The sequence below is a fragment of the Stenella coeruleoalba genome (genome assembly GCF_951394435.1).
Source record: "Stenella coeruleoalba genome assembly, chromosome: 21".
NCBI lineage: Eukaryota > Metazoa > Chordata > Mammalia > Artiodactyla > Delphinidae > Stenella > Stenella coeruleoalba.
In genome coordinates, this window is record NC_137167.1 from 27,437,511 (window position 1) to 27,460,759 (window position 23,249).

The window sequence follows — 23,249 nt, forward strand, 5'->3', positions numbered from 1 at the left end:
GGAAGTTTGGACCTTTTGACTCCCTTCACCCATTTTCCCTACCCCTTGTCTCTGGCAACCACCAGTTCTCTGTGTTTAAGATTCCACATATAAGTGGTATTATATGGTATTTGTCTTTCTCTGTCTGATTTATTTCACTTAGAGTAATGCTGTCCAGTGCCGTAATGTTGTTGCAAATGGCAAGATTCCTTTCTTTTTTATGGCTGAGTAATATTCCAGTGTGTGTGTGTGTGTGTGTGTGTGTGTGTGTGTGTGTATCTCACACCTTTAGCCATTCATGCACTGATGGACATTTAGGTTGTTTCCATATCTTGGCTATGGTAAATAATGCTGTGATGAACATGAGGGTGCATATATCTTTTTGAGTTAGTCTTTTTGTTGTTTCTTCAGATAAATACCCAGAAGTGGAATTGCTGGATCCATATGATAACTCCATTTTTATTTTTTGAGGAACCTCCATACTATTTTCCATAGTGGCTGCACCAATTTATATTCTCACCAACAGGGCACAAAGGATGTCTTTTCTCCACATCCTCAACAGTACTTTTTTTACTTCTTGCCTTTTTGACAACCAGTGTCCCAGGTGTGGGGTGATTTCTCATTGTGGTTTTGGTTTGCATTTCCCTAATGATTAGGGATGTTGAGCATCTTTTCATGTACTTGTTGGGTATCTGAATGTCTTCTTTGGGAAAATGTTTATTTAGATCCTGTATTTTTTAATTGGATTGTTTGTTTTCCTGCTGTTGAGCTGTATGAGTTATTTATATATTTTAGATATTAACCCCTATCAGCTATATGATTTGCAAATATTTTCCCCATTCAGTACGTTGCCTATTTTGTTGATGGTTTCCTTTTCTGTCCAGAAGCATTTCTTTATAGTTTGATGTAGTCCCACTTGATCATTTTTGCTTTTGCCGCCTTTGCTTTTGGTGTCAGATCCAAGAAATCGTCCCTGTAACCAATGTCAAGGAGCCAACCACCTATGTTTTCTTCTAGTAGTTTTACAGTTTCAAGTTTTACACAAGTCTTTAATCCATTTTTGAGTTAATTTTTGTGTATGGTGTAAGATGGAGTCTAGTTTCATTCTTTGCCCGTGGCTATCCTGTTTTCCCAACACCATTTATTGAAGAGGCTGTTCTTTTCTCCCTGTATATTCTTGGCTTCTGTCATAAATTAATTGACCATATATGCAGGGGTTTATTTCTGGGCTGTCTATTTTTTGTTCCATTGATCTAGGTGTCTGTTTTGACTACTATAGCTTTGTAATATAGTTTGAAATCAGGGAGCATGGGGCTTCCAGCTTTGTTGTTCTTTTTCAAGACTGCTGTGGCTATTTGGGGGTCTTTTGTGATTGCATGCAATTTTAGAATTGTTTGTTCTATTTCTGTGAAAAGCACCATTGAAATTTTGATAGGGATTGCATTGAATCTGTAGATTGCTTTGGGCTGTGTGGACATTTTAACAATACTGATTCTTCCAATACATGAGCATGGAATATCTCCATTAATTTGTGTCAGCTGAGTGGTAGTCTGCTGAGAACTCTCTCTGATTCCTAAGTTCCGTGAGTCCCAGGAACTAAGCCCCCCTAGCCTCCAGAGCCATGCAAACAAGGGGTGTCCCTTGGGTCATAGCCACAAAAATCAGGTCACCAGACATAAAAACAGGTGCACCATACATGTGTAGAAGCTCTCTTCTGGGAGATACTGGTGTGCAGGAGTGCAGCAGAGGTGGCTACAGAGAGGGCACTGCCACAAAAAAAAGAAAGAAAAAGAAAAAAAAAAGAAGATGCTGGATTTCAGCAAGACACAGGTAGAGCAGGAAGATGGTGCCCTTCAGCTTCTCTCACTGGAGATAGCCCAGCAGGTCCCTGCCCCGCAGACCAATGCTTTAAAATTAACAACTGAGTTTCTTTCACCTAAAGTCTGGTGCTTTTCAAAGGGTTGCTTCTGTACTGGGCACTGGGTGGGTGAATCTGCATGTGAGCCCTTTAAGAGCCATTTCTCAGTTCATCACAGCCCCCGGGTCTTGTGGGCAAGAGCCCCGTTGGTCTTCAAAGCCAGATGTCTCAGGACTCATCTCTCTGCTGCCAGTCTTAAAAGTTGGGGTGCCCGATGTGGGCAATGAACGCTTTGCTTCAGGGGAGCAGCTCCAGGTTCTGAGTTCCCTCCTGATTGTGCGTTGCCGAGCTGGAGGTGGGATCTATGCTGAGATTTTGTCTTGGGTTTCCTTTTTTGCTTCCATGCATTTTTGTCCTTATCTGCCTGGTGTGAGGGGGTTACTTTGCCAGTTCTTAGGTTTTTGCTGGAGAAAATTGTTGCATATGTAGCTGTACATTTGGTGTGTGCGTTGGAGGAGGTGACTTCAGGATCTTCCTATATAACCGCCTTAAACTGCAAACTCAGAAAAGTCTTAAAAATCTCTGTGGCCAGGTCTGACATTTCAGCTTCCCCCTGTGAGAAGCATATCCTGGAGGTGAAGGGTGCAGAGAAAACATCAACTATAGGTATGTTTCCTGAGCAGAACCCTGCAAACCAAGTGTCAAAACCCAAAGTTAATGTTACTTGACAGGGACTGGGCTGTCTGTCTGTTAAGATGCGTTGGTTTCATACAGTAAGATGGAAAACAAAAGTGTGTTATTTTGTCTTTAAAAGGAAAAGTATCTTATTTGAGCACTTTGTGTAAATAAAAAATATAATTTACCTATTAAAGTGTATTTCGTTCAATGTTTATTTTTTACAGTTAGAGCAAAGTTTTCTTCTTAAGTTGGTTTGTGGGAAATCATCTCTGAGAAAGGATTTGTGTTGTTTGGGGTTGGTTCCCTCCCTGGGGGAGTCCTGTAGATACTAAAAATATTTATGACAGCAGTGCCGGAGCATTAAAAATCACTGCTATCGTGGTGAGGATAAGTTATACATGCTCTGTGAAATGATGATTCTGGAGAAAGGGCCAAGATTTCATATAAATTTGTACTTTAAAAAAAAGAGAAGCAATATGTATTTTAGGGTTTAACCTATTTTTACAACCTAATGAAATTCAGAGGAAAATAAGTTTAAATGCGTACAAGTAACCTGATTCACTTCCTTACAATATTACTAATAGGTGTTAATTAACTATAGTGTTAATTACCAAGGGGAAAATCTTATCTGTTATGTGAGTTCTGGAATCAAGTTTTCCTACTTGTCACCTCTCCTCAGACATATCATGAAAGCCTAGGAACTTAAAAGTTTACCACTAATTTTAGCTAAACACCTTTGTCCCTTTCAAAGCGTCACCCACTCATGTTTATTTAAGAAGACACTAACAGAGTTGAGGGTTTCATATAAATTTTAGTAGGCTCTGGCTACAGTTTGTATTTTTGGTTTTAAATACACGGTTTTCTTAAATGTCAAAGGTTTTAAAAAGTAGGAATACACAGGGGACAAGCCCCCCTCCCATCTCTTTGGCTCTTACCTAAATGTCAGACTTACCATTTTACTCATTCCAGATAGGCTGCAAAAGGGTTTGTTTAAATACATGGTTTTTAAACCTGACAACTCATTAGATTGTGGCCCTTTTAGAAATTATGGATGCCCATGCTCAAGTCCATTCTTACTGAGCTAGAATTAACTTGTTTAATAAACCTGTTTTGGAGGAAGAATGGTCCTGCCATTAGTTGGCTTTTACCCACTGTCCCAAGTGTAAGAAACAGCTCCTGCAAAGGTGCTACAGGATGTCTTTGTACCTTGTATATCCGATTATTTTTTTCTTTAAGAACTGCAGCATGAAAGGGTGATGCATTAGAAAGCTTTCATCTGGATCCACACGGAGAGAACAGGTAGATAAGGAGAGGCTCTGAGGTCAGTCAATAATCTTCAATAGACAACAGGAGGTTCTGACTCAAGCAGGAGGCTGCGTTATCTTTAATGCGATCTTTTCTCTCCCTTTGCATTCCTTTTCAGTGCAAAGGAAGATATGGTTTTGGCTTTCAAAGATCTTAGGAAAAGGAAAATGGGAAAAAGAAAACCATAGCTGTAGAATTTAAAAAGAATTTTTTAAGAGGTTGAAATGAAGGAGGTCTAGATGTAGAGGTGGGATGAGAAAACTACACAATCACATTCCCACAGCCCTAATCTCATCAGAGTGAACTTCACTGTCAGTAGGTCTATTTGAATACTCAAATCCAGAATAACATTTTTGAAATAAGGTAATCTTATGGCTGGTGTACTGAGGACAATACTAGAGTGAGTCTCAGATACAGACAGTTGTTGACATTTTTAGCTGCAGCTTGGTCTTGTTTTGTAGCAAAGGCTCAAAAACAGGACAGAAAAATTTGCCCAAAGGAAGAGCATCTCTGGAATTCTCAAGTTCTGTTGCTCAGTTAGACATGCACACATCAGCTCTACTGATGCACCTTTCCGGGTCCTTTTACCACTAGAGGAACAAACGTAGACACGTGGGTGTCCTACTCTGCCCCCTGGTACTGATATTTCTAAGGGTATTTGGTTTGTTTCTCATAACGCAGCTTAATCTGCGTAAGAAGACCTTGATCTGTAGGGTTTTAATACTAAGTCTAGGGACAGTGGCAGATGTTTACCTTATTAAATCAATCAAGCCTCACAATTAAAGTTCAGCTTATTGCAGTTTAATTAGCACTGTGGCTAGTTAAGAGCCTACAAACAAGATCGTATTCCACCAAACATTTATACTGACATTCTGTACATTGTTAAAGAATCTTCAAAAAGCCTGTCCAATAAACTGAGAAGAACATTACTCATTTCTGGTGGACTTTATGTTAATTGCTTACAATGAACTAATAATAGTTATAAAGGTTGTAGATGCTGAATTGTAACTTTCAGTGCAGACATAATTTATTTCATGTTTTCTGCACTATTACTGGAATTCACTACTTTGTGAAATTGAAAAATGCTTTTGAATTTCCTGTTCCAATGAGAACACACCTCTACGAGTAAGAAAAATGAAAATTTTAAAAAAGTACATGCATTTTTCACTTTCTGCTAATATCCTGAAAAATGGTGTAAATATTCTGTATGCATAGAATAGGAGAAATATTTTATTTAAAAAATTTGTGATAAAGTGTCTTGTTAGAAGGAAGAGAAAAACAGAGTTATTTTCCTCCAGGTTATCAGAGTCATACATCTGGATTTTCACATAGTATAATAATGAATTTGTCTAAAAGGCACCTGTATGGTAAAACCTCAGTAATCGGCTTCGTCTGCTCTTGGAACAGAAAAAGAGATGAAACAAGATTTAGTGTATGTTATACTAAATAACACAGTGTAAACTAACATAACATTACTGTGAAAATACTTTGCTTTATTTAAAAATGTATTTGCAAACTGAAGGTATTACTAAATCACTTGAAACCATTTTCAACTACATTTTCGTTTAGTTCTCACTAAATATGTAAATACGTAATGTATCAGCGTGACTGTGGTAGGGAGAGAGAGAAGTGTTTCTAGCTGCACCTGTGCTTGCCCTGTCCGCCCCACCCAGTCCCACCACTAACTTTTTTGAGGGAAAATAGTTCTGGAGCCCTTTGAGAACAGAAGAGACGAGAGTGCGGTACAGCATATGATACTTCGGGAAATATACTGGTACGTACAGAGTTGCTATTGGCAAGAGACTGGTATTTCCCATACTCGGGAGATTCTGGCAAAAAGTTAATTACTTCTGAAAATGTTTGGCATCCAATTTACGTTTCTTTTGTACACATTAGAATGCTGAACAAGTCCTAAAGTAAGGAAAAAGGTCAAATTTATTCAATTTTATACTTTTTCTCATATTAATTTTTATAATTTAGGTCTTGTACTTAGAGCCAGTTAGTCCAAAATGGATATGCTGCTGTGTCCTGACCCAATTTGTCTCCTTCAAGAAAGCTTTATTCATCACCTTTGCTAGGCCACCTGGTGTGTGCAGGTGAAAACTTCAAAGAAAAATGAGGTGTGGTCCAGGTGTACAGAACTCAGGCAGCTGGAGGGAAATACCACAGCCTGTGAAGCCGCAAAGAACAGGGGCCTTCCTTGCTCTCTGCACAGTCTAAACAGATGCTGTGTCCAAAACTACGTTTACTTTCTGTGAGCATTTTTGAAAAGTCCATATTTAAAATGATTACAGACTTTACAATGAAGATGGCCTTGGAACGCTCCAGACACAATCAACCAGAATCCTGGCTAAACTAGGATCTTAATCGTATTAGAATCCAAGCTAATCAGTGAAGGTGAGCTGATGGATAAGCCTACTCGGAATAATCAATCAGCTGCTCTTCACGATTTAACGTGCACCCAAGTGCCTAGAAGTGGGACTGCACAATGGCTACAAGAGTTAACATACAAATAAAGATGAAGAGATGTATATTTAATCCTGCACTAATTTTCATGTGTCCACTAATCACTAATGGACAGAGTAGTCACTGAGAGGAAATTTCTACCATTTTCAAAATGAGTATCGTTTCTCTCAAATGGTTTTAAAATTGAAGGGAAGCTGATGACGCCAGGCTAGATCAGTGATACCTTCATTGCAAGCTTATTCCACCCCCGGGGTTGTGCGAGCCCGGAGCTGTGTGAACTTCCAGACTTGGTATTGATGGATGACTCCGGGGTGGTACGTTTGTTTGGGTTTTCCAAGAAGAACGATATTATTAGGAGAGCGAAAGACGGGTGGAAGTGTAATATTTACTAAACATTTACCAGGCGTTCAGATCTAAGCTCAGGGATGCATCAGATCAAGTGGAATCCAGACTTAAACTCCAAAACTGAGCCTCATTCGTGTTTTTATTGCACTGACTTAATAATTATAGTCTGCTTATAGCCAACATTTAAAATAACAGAAATGCATTTTCTATGTCAGAATTAAGAAGTTAAGAATATAACCTTATTTTTCTCTAAATTCTAATGTAACATTTCTCATTTCTTCTATTAGAGATACTAAGGGAAAACAGAGTAATTAGTTATTACATGGAAGGTCCTCAGGTACTATATTCCAGCACATTCCAGATGAGCACAGAACTTGAGTTACATTAGCAGTTACTCTCGGTTATTTAATGGGATAGATTTTCATACGTACTAAGAACTGCAGGACTTCCCTGGTGGTGCGGTGGTTAAGAATCTGCCTGCCAGTGCAGGGGACACGGGTTCGAGCCCTGGTCCGGGAAGATCCCACATGCTGCGGAGCAACTAAGCCCGTGCACCACAACTACTGAGCCCACACACCTAGAGCCCGTGCTCTGCAACAAAAGAAGCCACCGCAGTGAGAAGCCCGCGGACCGCAACGAACAGTAGCCCCTGCTCGCCACAACTAGAGAAAGCCCGTGCAGCAACGAAGACCCAACACAGACAAAAAAAATAAATTTATTAAAAAAAAACCTGCAGACGTTTTCCCCTATATTCACTCTTTTTTCTTTATTAAAACATCATGTAAGATAAGACTAATGAGATGTGATTTATTCTTGTACAGTGGGAGACTCTCGTAGAATATTACCTGAATTCTGACTTGCACAGGAAACTTCATGCTCCACGGTTTAAAGCGCTGGGAAACTTCAGTTAATACCAGTTCTGGTCACTCTTCATATACTAACTTAGCGTCACCTTGGTATATATCACGTTGTCCCAATTTTAAAACTGCCAACTGTAAAACCCGGTCTCTAATTATAAAACAGTTGATCAAAAGCCTTCTCTACTGAACTCCCAAATGTATTCTGAGCATTCCATAAGATCTCACATGTAAATTTTTTGAAAGCGTGAAGCATACGAAATGTTCAGTGAGAATGAGTATTAATTCCCGGTAACCCTGAGTTAGTAAAAGTAAGGCTCCGAACCCGCCTTCCACGTCACTGCAGAACAGTTCAGCCATCCAGTCAATGAACTCATGTTTACAGAGCTTTACTGTGTGGGAAAATTATAATTACAGAGCATAGAACTTTCCTTCCTGGCTCAAGAGAAAAAAAACTGGCAAGCTGAAGTTCCTTAAATCACTGACGTTCGGGGGAAATAAAGCACACAAGTTTATATAAAGGTTTATACAAAGCAATGCAGTCAGAACAGAGTATGTGAAACGTGACTGGCAGGAGGGTGTTTCCATTTAAGCTGTGAAACTGTGAAGGAGCTTAAAGACCTCGTGGCCTGGCCCGGAGGTGAGAATAAGCAAATTGAGTGCAGGGGCCTAAGAGGGTTTGTTGGCAGAAATGGAGGGGGTCTGCTGAGGAATAACCAGAGACGACCGGTGCTACTGACCTGTCTCCTTTCCTTGGGTCATCAACTGGAAATCAGTGTGGGCCCCTGGCCCACCAGCGCTGGGGAGAGCCTGTTGTCACTGTGGGTTTCTTTGCAGGTTGCTTCCCTTAACTATTTGGAATGGCTGGAGCTGAGAAGGTCGCCTTCAGAGTCCAAAGCACAACTGGAGACTCAAATGTGCGTTACTGTTCCCATCTCAACAATCTACGTGGAACACAGCGTTAGAACGGAGGGCCTTTGGTATCAACACGAGGCTTCAGGTAAACGCAAGTATTTTCATTAGTCACAGAGTTACCTAATATATCTTTGTTTTTACACAAAGTAAAATTCCTCACGAGAGAAGTGAATCATTCAGTGTGACAACTGTGTATCTACATATTCAACATTCTACCATTCTCTAACACATTAATACTTTTTTGCTTCATAAAAATAATATTCTTGGCCAGGGGGTATGAGGGTATAGACTAACCTAGAACGGAATTTTCCATAAATGATGAAAATGATTTTTATTCTGATGTAGTAAATATTGAACCAACATTCTGACGGAATACGTTAATCTCCTAAGATGCATAAGTTGTTGAGAGCTTATTGAGTCACTGGGAAATAGTTGTTATCATTTGGAGAATAAACCAATGCAATATAGTTTGTGAGTGACAGACAGATGGTACACAGGAACCCCACACAAAAGCACTGTTTTGACTGAAGTAGTTTTGCCTTGAAAAAAGACTCTTAAATCTTTGTTTCAAACAAAAAACTAGAGACGTGTCGATGTATAAGTAACATACAAGTGCAGATAAGCTGTACCTGGTTTGCTTTATAAAATATTACTTTACGAGTCATTTTAAATTTTCTATTACGTTTTAAACATGAAAGAGTTCTACCACCCATCATTTAAGTAAGCAGACAATAAAATGAAGAGAATTATATATATAGAAAAAAAGACTAGAAAACAGACTCTGAAATATTAATGGTAGACATTTCAGGATAAAGATATATATATATAATTTGAAAATTTTTGAAAATCTTTTTTCTTTCATTGTGAGCAATTATGTTAGCAATTATGTAAGAAAAAAACTATTTTGAAAAATCATACTGAAAAAGATAATGAAAAGAAAATGTAATACATGGCTAAGAGAGATTAAACACATTTTATTTTTTTATTTTTACAATTTCTAAGATATAATTTTATTAATATGGAAAAACAGTCATGATATATTATGTAAAGCATACATAATTTAGACAGGGAACAGTCTAAAAAATACCACAAAATATTTATAATTGTAACCACTGGGTAGTAGGATTTGGGGTGGTATTTTTCTTTTTGCTTATCTGTTTTCCTAATTTTTCAACCCTGGTTATATTACTTGCATACTGAAAGTGCGAGATAGTTGAGGTGCTTACATTACTTTAATAACTTATCAGATTCTGTATGAAAAACCAGAGCCTGCTTTACCTCATTAACTTAAAACATAAGGAATAAACAGAAGCTTTGACACAATGTAAGGAGAGCAGTGAATAGAAACGTGTATCTAGGTAAGAAAAAATTAGATCTTGCAAAAAGTTTACAAAATAACTGAGATTATTGAATAACAGATTACTCAACTAGAGAGAAATTACTATTTACCAATTGTATAAAAGATGAACACATATAATTTACGATGACCAGCTGTTCTCCATCTCTATGGAAGACTGAACTGAAAGAAAGCGAAACAAAAAAGCAAGCAGAATATCCAGTATATTCGGTAAGATTTACATTTTGTGCCCATGTGTGTAGTGTGTTGGGAGGTGAGGAAGACAGAGGGTGATGTCTATGTGTGCATATATGTATGAAATGGAAAACAAAAACACAGGACACAATACTGCCAATCAAGGTATAAATTTAATTCTCCGTGTTTTCTGTTGTTTCAAGGAATCTCTAATGTTACTTTTATAATAAAAATGTCATAATAACATGTATTTTAAAGCATTATATAGTTTAAACACTGAACATGAGTCTGTCTTGCTGAATTTACTAAATCCTAAAATTCTTTTCATCAGATGCAATGGAAATGTCCTGTCATCTATAATCTTCTTCCATATTGTTTAATGAATATTGATAACTGTTTTCAAGTAAGTTTATGACTTCTCAAAAGTTTAAAACTTTAAATATTTCTGTCCAAAGTGTAAAAATTGCTTGATTTTCCTATCAAATGCACAGTTGAGGTGTCTGATGGAAAGGAGTTCTGATTTAAATGTACATGATTTTAACGTGTTTTCTCTCCAACAGTGGGCATCCATGGACATTTTTATTAACTACCAAATTCTGTTAATAAAAAGTATCTTGGCAATTCATGAAGAAAAGACAAAAAAAAAAACTTAGACCCCTGAACAGCTAACATGAAGATTTCAATTAGCATTTAATGAGATTTTTTCCAAATATTGTTTCTTATGGCATAGCTAAATCTTTCATACAGCAGTACACAATTCTGATTCAAAACTCATAAGGAGGAAGCCTTATAAACAAGGAGAAGGGTAAATTTAAGCCCTTCCTTTAACCAAAGCATTTTTTTCAGGACGCGGTACTGTAAATGCAAAGACCAACAGCTGCTGCTGATAGAATGGCGCCAGATAACCTCGGCAACCTCAAACGTGTTGTCTTATTGTTCCCACAATTCTTCTAAGCAATGCATTCAAGTTGTTTAATGAGACACATAAAAGCCAGCGTAAAGTCACCCATGATTTAGAGGAATAGAGGAACAGATTACATTTGTCATCCTCTAGCCTCTCAAAGCTATGACTTTGCTGAGGACCAAAATAAAACTAGAATTTAGATGTAGCCTTAGTAAAATACCGGTGAAACTACCATAGTATATTGACTTCAGCGTGTCATTGACAAAAGATGGAGGATGTACCATAATGATATCTTGATTTGGTTTTATTAAACAACCACATCCATTTGTGTGATGTTATTTTACTATAGCTGAATGATTGCCCTCATCGTCACATATTCCCAAAATGTGTCTCAAATCTCACTTAGTGTTTAAACAATAAATACCGGACGTCAGATAGGTATTGACATTTAGAATATGCGTTACTAAGACCTTAAGAATTAAAGGGGGATTTGCAAGTTATACAGTGGAAAAAGTTAAATTGAGGCTAATCAGTGAGTAGGATAGTGAGACGAATGTTGTATCAACATTTGGGGTAACGAGCAACCCGCCTCACCATCTGATGGATTGGACTGGCACACTAAACCTACATTCACCGCGTGTCTCAAGGTTAAAGGTTATGGTCCCTAATAGTCCATTTCTAGCCAGGGCATCTGTATTCACATAGTGAAAGCTGACCAACTGAACCACTTGAGGAATTGAGTATATTTTTAATATGCTGTTTATCTTTGAGCTGTAGTTTTTAACTTTAACAAGGAATTTATATCTATATTCTGTATTTTAGCAAAAATGTTTCTGTTGTCTACAGGGAGTCATGAGTCTCTTGTCTTGGCCACCATCTTCCATCTGTCCCTACGTGTCCAGCCTCCAACAGACCTGCTCCATTTGGATTCTGCGTAAGAATGCATATTAAAACATTGATGCTAAAGGCATAAAAACAAGGCTTAAAAACTACCAATTTTTTTACTTGGTTTTAATCTTTGCACTAAAATTAAATTGGAGCATTTTAGTACTTGCTACTGCTTTATCATATAAAGTATATGGAAGACAATTTATTTTTTTTCTGATAACTGCAGAACTACAAGTAGATAGAGTACTCTGGGATTCGATAAATTCCATTTTTCAGAAGAAGTCAGATACTTGTCTAAGTTTATGAGAAGTTCCCCAATAATGGTTTCTGGCAAAATTATCAGTGGGTGCTAATAAAGTTGTAGGTGACAATATTATGGGAAATGAAATATTTATATAGACTCAATGAATATTTATATAGACTCAATGAATGTCTCAACAAAGTACTTATTAGTTATGAAGAAAAAAAAAGTGGCTTTTCAGTTGAAATGTTTGGCAGACACCACTTAACCTAAATTCAAAGTTAATATCACAGGTGATGGGACAAACCCACAGCATGTGCTTCATGCAGTGATGGACCGAGCAGGACGTGATGCCAGTTCTGAGCGTTTCTGCCCACCCCCCCCCCGCCCCAATCAGCTAAATCTAATCATGAGGACATCATTAGACAAACCCAAATTGAGGAACAGTCTATAAAATAATTGGCCTTTACTCTTCAAAAGTTATCAAGGATATGAAGATACAGAAAGACTTTCCTGTTAAGGGAGATGAAAGACATGGAAACTGACTAAATGTATGAGGTTGAACTGAATTCTGGAGAAAAAGGAATGACGTCCGTGAGATGGTTGGCAAAGTTTGAATTAGGTCTGTAAATTAGGTAATGAAATTGAATCAATGTTAATATGCTGATTTAAATAATTAGACGGTGATTATGAAAGATAAATCCTTGTTTTCGCTCTCTTAACAGGTCAGGAAAATAGAACAAATGATGAGGTAAATTTGATAAAATATTACTTGGTTAATCTCGGTGAAGAAAACATGGACATAGGCAACACTAAGCCTGGAATAATTTCAAAATGAAAAGTTTGCATCGAATTGTTCTATTATCATTATTGTTGCTGTTATTTTGCTGTCAGAGAGAGGGCATGGGGAAAAATCAATCTGTGCCCTGGATAATTAACTTTCGTAGAATGCCGTATTTATTGAAGCATGATTTCTGTAACAGGATTAGATGCACTCCTGTTTATGCCTGAGGACTGACAACTGAGTGAGGGATCTGTTTTGTATTTAACTGATGCAAAGCCTGTCTGTTTTTTGAGATGTCCCCCCCCCCGTAACTTTTGATGTTGTCAGATCACTCTATATTAGGCAGAATCTGAATTTTAATCAGAACGCGTATATTCAAGCAAATGAAAACTTGCTACAGATTTTGAAACATTTTGTGTGTGAATTCCCACATATGTCAACAAATTCGTGGACAGATTTTTCCTATAAAATTGGTGGGTTTTTGAGGGGGTGGAAAATAAATCTGTGTTAAAGATGCCTCAGGGCATTTGTCTATGGTTAAAAATAATCTCAAATATTTTCTTACGAATTCTGAGATGTTCTTCTGTTTGTTGTTGCTTTCTCCACGCCCCCCCAAAAATTCACAGAAAACAACTTGGTCTCCAAATTGGTCATATCTTTGACACAGCTTCGGTTTTCTAGTTTGTTCCTCATAGCCAGTTTTCCCCCTACCCTGATTCTTTCTTATTTTTCGACATTGTAATGCTAACAAGCATAATTCCTGGTGTCACGTTTACCTACAAATCAAATATAAAGGGTTAGATTTCCAGGAGGTTTAAAAGCTCCACAATCCCTCATTACCAAATGTCTAATTTGAGACTCAGAAAACATGAAGCAGATTGTCCAAAGTAATTAAACTAAGTGTTTACAAATGATAGCCAATTTGAAGAAAAATCTTCACTAATTTGTCTATGATAAAAGACCAAATGGTGACTATCTGCTTTAGAAAATTGCTTTTATTGATAAAAGATTAATGTAACCAGAAAGATAACTTCTGTATCATATGGGTAAATTGAAATGATCCCTAGCTTCCTAAGAAATTACATTTAAAAACAGTATATTCATGGTAATGTTCACAAATCCATACAGTATAAATTAAAGGCACTTTTTTTTTGCAGAAATGATATATTATGAATGACTTCAATAGTCTAAGGGCTAAATGTTTTCAATTATTTTCACAGTCTATATCTTCTATGCATTTTCTGTATTTCAAACTTTAATAATGGTGAAAGCCACCGATTGAGAGAACTTTGAGAGATAGGACAAGTTAAAAAACAACTCTTCAAAGAATTAAAAATGAATATCACCATTAGGCAAACTAATATACCAGTTAATCCACCATATTAAGTAGGCTCAATATATTATTTTAGTTAGGTGAAATGACCAGAAGCCCTGTTTCGCATCAGCATTTCCTGCTAATTTCCTGTCCTTGGGGTACTAAGGGATGAAGAAACAAGAAATGTTCTGGAACAGGAGATACACAAGTGGATGAGAAGCAGTTTTCATCTTCACCAGCCAACATCCATGTGAAGTAGTATAAAAGGTAAATACTGCTTTTAGTCAATAACTGTTTCAGAAATACTGCTGTTAGGCATAAAAATGTCCACACAAGTTGTGACTCCTACTACAGCTATGATTATAATTTTTACTAATAACTCAAATGTATTGAAAGGCCACTGTGTTCCAGACCCTTTTCAAAGCACTTTATAGCAATTATGCTCATAAAACGCTATGGTGTAGGTATTCCTTTCACCTTTATTTCAGTACTAATGCAAACACTAATTGTGCTCTGTAGAGGGCTCTGGAGCTTGTACTCAGGAAGCGCTCACATGCACATTATCTCAATAGAACTCTCTGAAATAGGACTATTACAGAGAGTAAATGAGAGAGGTTTAGCAATTTTTCTAAAGTCATCTGGTTGGTTGCAAGTCGTGGCGATGGTGCGTCTTGACCTTGGGCAGTGTCCACGGTAAAGAGCACAGTTGAAGAGTCTCATCCCTTCGGTGTGGATGCTGAAAGGATTCTCTTTTCCTTATTGAATTACCTCATAGTTTTGTCAAACATCATTTCACCATCTGTGTGTTGGCCCATCTCTGGACTTCCTCTTCCATTCCACTGCACTATTTGTCTATCCTTTCACCAATTCCACACCACTTTGTTCTTCCTTTTAAAAATAACTTCAGCTATTCTAGACCCTCTGCCATTTCACATCAATTTTAGAATCAGTACATCAATTTCTACCTATGTCAAAAAAAGAAAAAAAGGAAGAAAGTCAAAAAATGAAAGCCAGTCAGCCTGTTGGGCTCGTGATTGAAACTGTGTTCACTCAACAGACTTTCTATAGGTGAGTAAATTTACACCTTAAACATTCTGTCTTCTGATCCGTGACCTCATCTCTTCACCCCCTTCCAGTTAGGTGTTTATCATTTCTCTCAGCTATGTTTTATAGTTTCAGCACACAGTCTTGCACATATTTTGTTAAATTTATTCCTAAGTATTTCACATTTTTATGCTATTGTAAATAGGACAGTTTTTAAAATTTCATATTCCAATCATTCATTGCTGATATTGATTTAAATTGTGGCCTTGTATCAGGCAACATCTTTACCGTATTACTGGTTCTACTAGCTTTGCGCATCACAGTGGCGATGACATCATATAAAGACACTTTTCTTTATTTCTAATTTCTATTTATTTTTTCCGTGTCTCATAGCCCTGGCTAGGAATTTGAATAGAAGTTGTAAAGGTAGGCTTTTTGGCCTTGCTCCTGATCTTATGAGGAATCCATTCAGTCTTTCATCAGTAAGTAAGAATTTAGCTATGAATATTCTCTAGATGCCCTTTACTGGGTTGAAGAAGTTTCCTGCTGAGAGTTTGTACCATAAATGGGTGTTGAATTTTTGTCAAAAGCCGATCTACATCTATTGATAGGATCATGCATTGGTTTTCATTTTTAGTCTGTTAATATTGTGAATTACGTTGATTTTCAAATGTTAAACAAGTCTTGTTCTCCTGGGATGGACCCCATTTGGTCATGATATACTATCATTTTTATGCATTGCTGGATTTGATTTGCCAAAATTTTGTAAAGTGTTTCCATTTTCGTTGAGTGCAGAATGTTTTCTTAGGTGCCTTGTGATATAACTACTTTGACCCATGGGTTATTTAAAAGCTTCTTGTTTAATTTCCAAATACTTGGGGATTTTCTATATAGGCTTTTACCGATTTCTAGTCTAATTCTGTTGTGATCAGGTAATATATTTCTTATGATTTCAAACATTTTTAATTTTTTGTTTTTCAGGAACCCAGAATATTCTCTATCTTGGTTGAATGTTCAGTGTGCACTTCAAATGAATGTGTTTTCTGTTGTCCTTGGGAGGTGTGTTTTAAAAACAGCAATTAAGTCATGTTAATAGGATTGATTACATTTCCATTTCCTTATTAATTTATGGCTATTAGTTTTACAAATTATGGAGAGAGGACTGATGAAATTAATTGCAGATTTATCTGTTTCATTTTTCAAATCTTTGTTTTTGCTTCATTTATCTTGCAGCTCCATTAAGCACACATGCATTGAGGACTGTTACATCCTTTTGATGAATTGACTCCTTTTTCATTATGTATTGTCCACCTATATTTATAAAATATTTCTTGTTCTAAAATCGTTTTTGTCTGATATTCATATAACTGCTCCAGCCTTCTTTGGTTAGCCTTTGAATTATGTATCCTTTTCTGTCTTTTTAGTTCTACCTCTCCTGTGTCTTTATATTAATGTAGATTTCTGAATAGAGTGCATATAGTTAGGTTTTCTTACTAATAATGGTTTTCCTTTTCATTTGGGGATTTTTGGCCATTTAATCTTAATAGATGTATTAATACAGTTAGGTTTCAACAGACCAGCTTGTTTCCAGTTTTTCCTCTATATTCATTTTTGTTTTCCTTTTTGTCACCTTCTTATGGGTTAATGCATTTAAAAAATCCCACTCCATTATTCAGTTATTACCTAAACCTTACACTTCTAATGCTACTATATTTTATTGGTTGCTCTTGAGTTATCATATACACTTTTTATCTTACTAGACCCTCCCTTCAAATTACGTCTGGTGTACAATGTGAGAACCGCACAAGGTATGTTTCCCCTTTTCTTAGCATACTGTGTGTTGCTATTGTCATGTGCTTTGTGGTGCATATGTCATAAACAGTAAAATACATTGTTTTTATTTTTGCTTTAAACAATTATTTTTTAGTCAATTATCTGTTAAAGGGCTTAAAAGGAGAAAGTATATTCATATGCGGTCACATACCATTTCAAGAGCTCTCTCTTCCTTCTTGTAAGTTTATATTGCATTTGGTATTCTTGTATTGCCTGGACAACTTTCTTTAATATTTCTTACACTGTATATCTGCTGGCTGTGAATCTTAACTTTCTGGAAAGATATTTTCACTGGGTATAATAAAATTGACAGCTGTTCCTTCCCCTTCCTGAAGATCTGGCTCTATTGTCCTCTGGATTGTACAGCTCCTCTTCTGAGAACAGGTATCATTTTTATGTTTGTTCCTCTGTACACAATGTGTTTTTTCTCTGGATGCTTTTACAATTTTGATTCTATACCTGGTTTTCAGATGTGGCTGCAGAATGACTTTCTGTGGTTTTCTTAATGTTTATTCAGGTTGGTGTTGGGTTTGTTTCTTGGATCTGTAGGTTTACATTTTGCATCAAAGATCTGAATATTGGTTGAAACTTTTTCATATTTTTTTCTGTGTCCTCCAACATTAGATCACTTGATTTTGTCCCACAAGTCCACAAATGCTGGAATATCAATCCGTTGTGGTTTTGTTTTTCCTCTTCTCTGTGCTTCATGACCAGGATAGTAAGAAATGTGGTGCTAACTTCTGGGGAAGTGGCAAAATTATTATGGACAGTAGAACTGTGGGAGAGAGTAGCCTAATCATGACAACTAAAACGTGTCCCAGGTGTGAACTAAGCAACGAAGACTAAATGGAAAAGAGGAGGGAAGCCAGAGGTGGGAAAGCAAAGCATAGAACAGAATAACCTAACAGTTCTTTAGAGCCTGCAGGGGTCCATCCGTGAAAGATGATCTGCACAGTGCCCTTTAGAAACAGGAATAATGATTAAATGATTATGGCTTCCTCATAGGACTGTATTAGGCTTACCGAGTTGATACATGTACAGGGCTTAAAAGCTTCTGACACACAGTAGGTTCTATATATATTTTTTTTGCTAAAAAGTGAAAATAAGGCATATGTAGTCTGCATTTTAACAGCTGTTGTGGGGTTGGAATTGAGGAGCGCTAGTAAAGGGCTGAGGAATGGACTTAGTGAACAGCTCCCCTGTGGAGAGACAGCGATCAAGGGCCCGGGCAGTAAGGCAGAGATGTTAGGTTCTGCTGTACATTTTGAAGGGAATCCCTCTTGCTCAGGAAAGGGGGATTTTCTCAAACATTTTTATTGCTTTGTAATTATACTTGGATGCTGGACAGAGATTTGTAAATGTAACCCTGCTTCGGGAAACAGCTCTGACTTATTGGTTTCATGCATTTATTGCTAAATACTTTAAAAAAAGCACAATGTTGCTATAGAAAGGACTGATCGGTTCTATCTTATCAACTTATCATGAAGAAAACAATGATCTATGATAGTTTTAATTAGGTGGAACGTGTGTGTATCTCATCAACACAACTTGTACCATCAAATCTGAGTTTTAGTATCCGGTTGTCAATTTCATGAGACCGTTCTTCTTGCATGGAACGCTCCAATTTTCCATGTTTTCATTGTTAAGAAATGAACAAAGAAAGGAATTTCTTTAGAGAACTGACTGGTATAAAAGCAATAGCAGGATAATTGATGAGGGAGTATGGGAAAATGTTTATCAATCACTAGGGTGAGAAATTGTTTAATTAAAATTAAATGTGAAATAGAATTTCCTAATTTGTAAAATGAGTTTACCAGTACTGGTTTTTAAATTATTACATCAGGTCTATAGATGCTCTTAAAATTTAGAGAAGAGGATAAATATTAAGCATCAATATTACACAAATTGAAAAGGTTAATACTACTCTGTTACAAAGAGAAAAGCTTCCACTAGTGAGTTGGTTCACTATTTTGGGTCCCCTGGTGCCGAGAACTTGATTTAAGAATGTGAGGGTTGGGGGGTGGGCTTGTCAGGTCGTTTCAGGCACAAGGTAGGGAGGAAAAGCTACCCTGAGACCGTTTGAGGGTCTCTGCTCTAGGCACTGGGGCTTGATTCCATTGGGATTTCTGAGAAGTGTCCGAAATGACCACCCAGATTATGCCCCCAGCAGATGGAAAGCTGAGGCATTTCTTCATCGACTGGCTGAGGGTTTCCCTGGGGGCATAACCTCCCTCACCCACCCCCTCCGTAGAGGCCTCATGAGCTACTGGGACAGGATGTGAAAAAGACACATGGTTTGGCCTCAGGTGGGATGCTGGCAGAGGGGGGTGACCTGCTGCCATCGCCAGGGTCCTGGGAGATGTCTTGGGGGCGCTGGGTACGGCTGCTGGGAAATGGAAAGGAAGCCTCATCCGTCCGTACCTCTAATAGTAATCAGAACCCTGGTATTGACCCTTCATTTATATGTAAGCCTGCTTATCGGACAGAGGACAACTCTAGAAGGTCCTCAAGGTCAGAACAAAACAAACACTATGAGGTCGCCCATGGTGCAAAGAACTAAGCTGATGAATTTGTTTATAGCTTGATATTTAATCAACAATGATAAAGCTAAAAGAATTGATTCCCAACTCTACGGTTTCCAATTAGAAAACCCACCTGGCTTTAGCTAGTCTGCGCAAAGGCTGAGAATTCCAGCCAAGAACAGAAAACTCTCCAGTAGAGATCCAAGCTGCCTTCAAGGTAAGAAGCAAAGAGGGCAGTTTTCTCTCTCTGAGGAGTCACTGATGTGGCTGCCAGCATCTAAACAAAGCCTGTGCCCTCAGATCTGTGCTCTCTCAGCATGACAGGCTGCAGTACAAGTATGTCTCTTGCCTGTAGCAATATTGCATGAAATATTGAACCACCATTAGGTTGCAGCTCTGTAGGGAAACGTCTGATCTTTTCCTCTGTCATGGTTAATGTTTCTCTACTACTTTAATAATGCATTATTGAGTACTCCATTCCTTCCTCTGTATGTAATTAACATTTTCAATATTTTTAGTTTTTACTCCTCACTAACAATATCCAGTAGAGATTCTGTCATCAATCATAACAGGTTTAAACTATGATGCTAAATGGAATATTCCTTTAAAACGATTAATTTTCATCATATTACTCTTTCAGAAAAAACAATAAAACTAAGGCAATCTAATATTCACAGTAGATGCTGAACAAAGAAAACCCAATGGTTTCTTTTTTTTGAATCATAGAACAATCACAGCAAGAGCATTAGTCACTGAAGCCTTAGTTTTGACCTGTCGTGAGATGTCTTTAATACTTGGAATTTCGTATTTTTAAATCGAAGTGTATTTTTAAATCTATAGGAAGAAGGGAAAGTCTCAAAGTTGTTTGTCTTAAGAACTGACAGAACTGTTAAGCTGAAATCCTATTTGGTGTGTGGCTGGCAGGGAGTGACACAGTGGTTTCAGTTCTAAAGTGGACTGTGAATGGACTGGATCTCCTCCTGGCTCTTTCCCCAGTCCTTGAATGGCGAGCTTTCTTCTGCAGTACCAGCTGGTGTCATATGCACAGAGGAAGAGCACAATGCATACATCTTAATGAATGAGATGGATAGGGGTTGGTTAATGGCAACTTAAGTCTATGTAGAATGCTGCCCTTTCCTCCACTTGTGGGATTTTAACAGCAAGGCCTGGACTTGAGTCCTAGACTAAGCATCTAAAAATGATAAATTATCTATCTAAATTGAATTTGTGACCAAAGATAGGAATAATCATGCAAAACATCCAGGGTGATGCAGCTACTCTGAGACAGTCGAGGACATGTTGGAGGGGAGATGTGTGTGTATATATGTACATATGTATACATATGGATATGATACAATAGGGTGGCTGCACAGGCTTGTGGCTCCTCACCAGCGCCCAGAGTTCTTGGAGGGCAGAAGGCCACCAAAGAGAACTCTGCTCTCTGCCCCAGGATTCTGGCAAGAGATCCCTATTCAAGGATCCCCACCTCCCGGCCCCAGGGGCCTGCGGGCACATGCAGATCCCCAAGTGCTAAGCACACACGTCCCCTTCTCTGCCATGAGTCCTTTCTGTTTTGTTACAGGCCTCTCCCAACCTTAGCTGGGAGTCAGCGTTGGTAAGAGAAACCCAAAACTTGTGCTATCCTGACACCTTCTGGGAAACAAACAAAAGGCTTCTAGTTAGTTAGCAATCTGTTGAACAAAGTCTAATCTAACTAGAAAGGGACGGGCTTCTTCAACTCAGCAAACACCATGGAAAATCACGGCAGTATGGTACAATAGAAAGAAAATGACAATTCTCCAGCAACTGACTTCAAAGATTCAGACTATTATCCTCTAACAGATAAAGAATTCAAAACAGCTGTTCCGAAGAAGTTCCGTGAGCTACTAGAAAACTCAAAGGCAATGCAGTGATCTCAGGAATAGGAATAGAAATGAACAGAAGTACTTTATCATTATCAAAGAAATTTACATTCTAAAACAGAACCAAATTCTATACCTGAAGAACTCAAAAATGAAATGAAGACTGTGTGCAAGTGTTGGACATAGGGCAGATAAGATGGAAGAGAGAATAAGTGATCTAGAAGACAGGGATTTAGAAATGGTTCAGGTGGAAAAGGAGAGACTTTTAGAAAGTGAAGAAACTCTGTGAGAGTTATCAGATTCTATTTAGAAAAGCAAGAATAATGGACTGGACATAGACATCAACAATACACCTTATCTCAATGCAAAAACACCTTCTCCCAGACACATGATAATGAAATTCTGGAAAGTCAGTGATAAAGAATTTTAAAGTCAGCCAGGAAAAAAAGAGAAAGTAACTTACAAGGAACTGCCCCTCTCCCCAACCAGGCTCACAGCAGAAAATGTATAAGCCAGGAAAGAGTCGAATAACATATTCAAAGTATTGAAAGATAACACTTGCCAGCTAAGAATACTCCACCTGGCAAAGTCATCCTCTAGATATGCAGAAGTAAAGGCTTTCCCAGACAAACAAAAGCTGAGGGAGGTCACTCCCACTAGACCTGCTGTACAAGGAAGATTGAAAGGATCACTTCAAGCTGAACAAAAAGTCAAAAGTACACAAAAATTTGAATAAGGTGGGAGAAGTAGTCAGAATTTTTGAATAGTGTGTTAATTATAGTATAAACAAACATCAAAGAGAAAGAGCATTAAAAATATCTATACTACAATGGGGTAACAGATAATTTGTGACATTAAAAATATGAACATTAGACAAAGGTCATTATACAGTGATAACAGGGTCAGTACATCAAGAAGATATAACACACACATATATATTCCCAACACCAGAGCATGGAAATATATCAAGCAAATAATAGTAGATCAAGGGAGAATTTAACAATACAGTAACAGGAGACTTCAATACCTCACTATCAAAAATGAACAGATTGTCCAGACAGAAAATCAATATGGAAATGAACTATACCTTAGAACAAAAGCAGTTAACAGACATATTATAGAATATTCCACCCAACAGCAACAGAATATACATTGAGTGCATACACAACATTCTCCAGGATCATATGAAAGGACAGAAGACAAACCTGTCCTTTCTCAAATTCAAGAAAATTGAAATCATTCCAACTATTTTTTCTGACCACAATGGTATGAAACTAGAAATCAACAAGAGGAAGTGAGTACAAATATGTGTAAACTAAACAACATACTTCTAAACAACCAGTAGGTCAAAGAATAAATCAAATAGGGAAATATCAAATCTTCCAGGATGCAGCAAAACTAGTTTGGAAAGTTCATAGTAATAAACACATGAATTACAAATCAGAAGGATCTCAAACAACCTAACTTCACACCTCAAGGAAATACAAAAAGAACAACTTAAGAGCTTCCCTGGTGGCGCAGTGGTTGAGAGTCCGCCTGCCGATGCAGGGGACACACGGGTTCAGGCCCCAGTCCAGGAAGAGCCCACATGCCCTGGAGCGGCTAGGCCTGTGAGCCATGGCCGCTGAGCCTGCGCGTCCGGAGCCTGTGCTCCGCAACGGGAGAGGCCACAACAGTGAGAGGCCCGTGTACCGCAAAAAAAGGAATAAATGAAAGGATCAACAAAATTCTTCAAGAAGATAAAATTGACAAACCTTTAGCTAACTAAAAAGAGAAGACTCAGAAACAAAAGAATACAATTGATACTAAAAAAAATACATCCAATGATATGATTATATATACAGAAAAATCCCAGAGTCAATCAAAGTGTTGGAACTAATCCACAATTTCAGTTAAACTGCAGGATACAAAATCAACATATA

The 23,249-nt window shown here is 37.6% G+C and overlaps 1 protein-coding gene and 1 long non-coding RNA gene across 6 annotated transcripts in view; one reads left to right on the plus strand and one right to left on the minus strand.

Annotated features, from left to right (window-relative positions):
• Positions 1-23,249, plus strand: part of LOC307179632 — a 142,124-nt gene that overhangs the window by 105,047 nt on the left and 13,828 nt on the right. The window contains exons 2-6 of one of the 5 annotated variants that reach the window (XR_013825460.1): positions 8,326-8,488; positions 10,266-10,337; positions 11,685-11,772; positions 12,693-12,718; positions 14,161-19,570. This is a non-coding gene — a long non-coding RNA (uncharacterized lncRNA). Of the gene's footprint in view, positions 1-8,325; positions 8,489-10,265; positions 10,338-11,684; positions 11,773-12,692; positions 12,719-14,160; positions 19,571-23,249 lie in introns of those variants that run through there. The other 4 variants (XR_013825463.1, XR_013825459.1, XR_013825461.1 and 1 more) reach the window with 4 other exon arrangements.
• The window catches only part of LOC307179631 (CUB and sushi domain-containing protein 1-like), a 958,766-nt gene continuing 945,882 nt past the window's right edge, over positions 10,366-23,249 (minus strand). The window contains exon 6 of the mRNA XM_079909051.1: positions 10,366-11,768. Coding sequence (XP_079765177.1) covers position 11,768 — 1 coding nt within the window. The 3' untranslated portion in view covers positions 10,366-11,767. The remainder of the gene's footprint in view (positions 11,769-23,249) is intronic.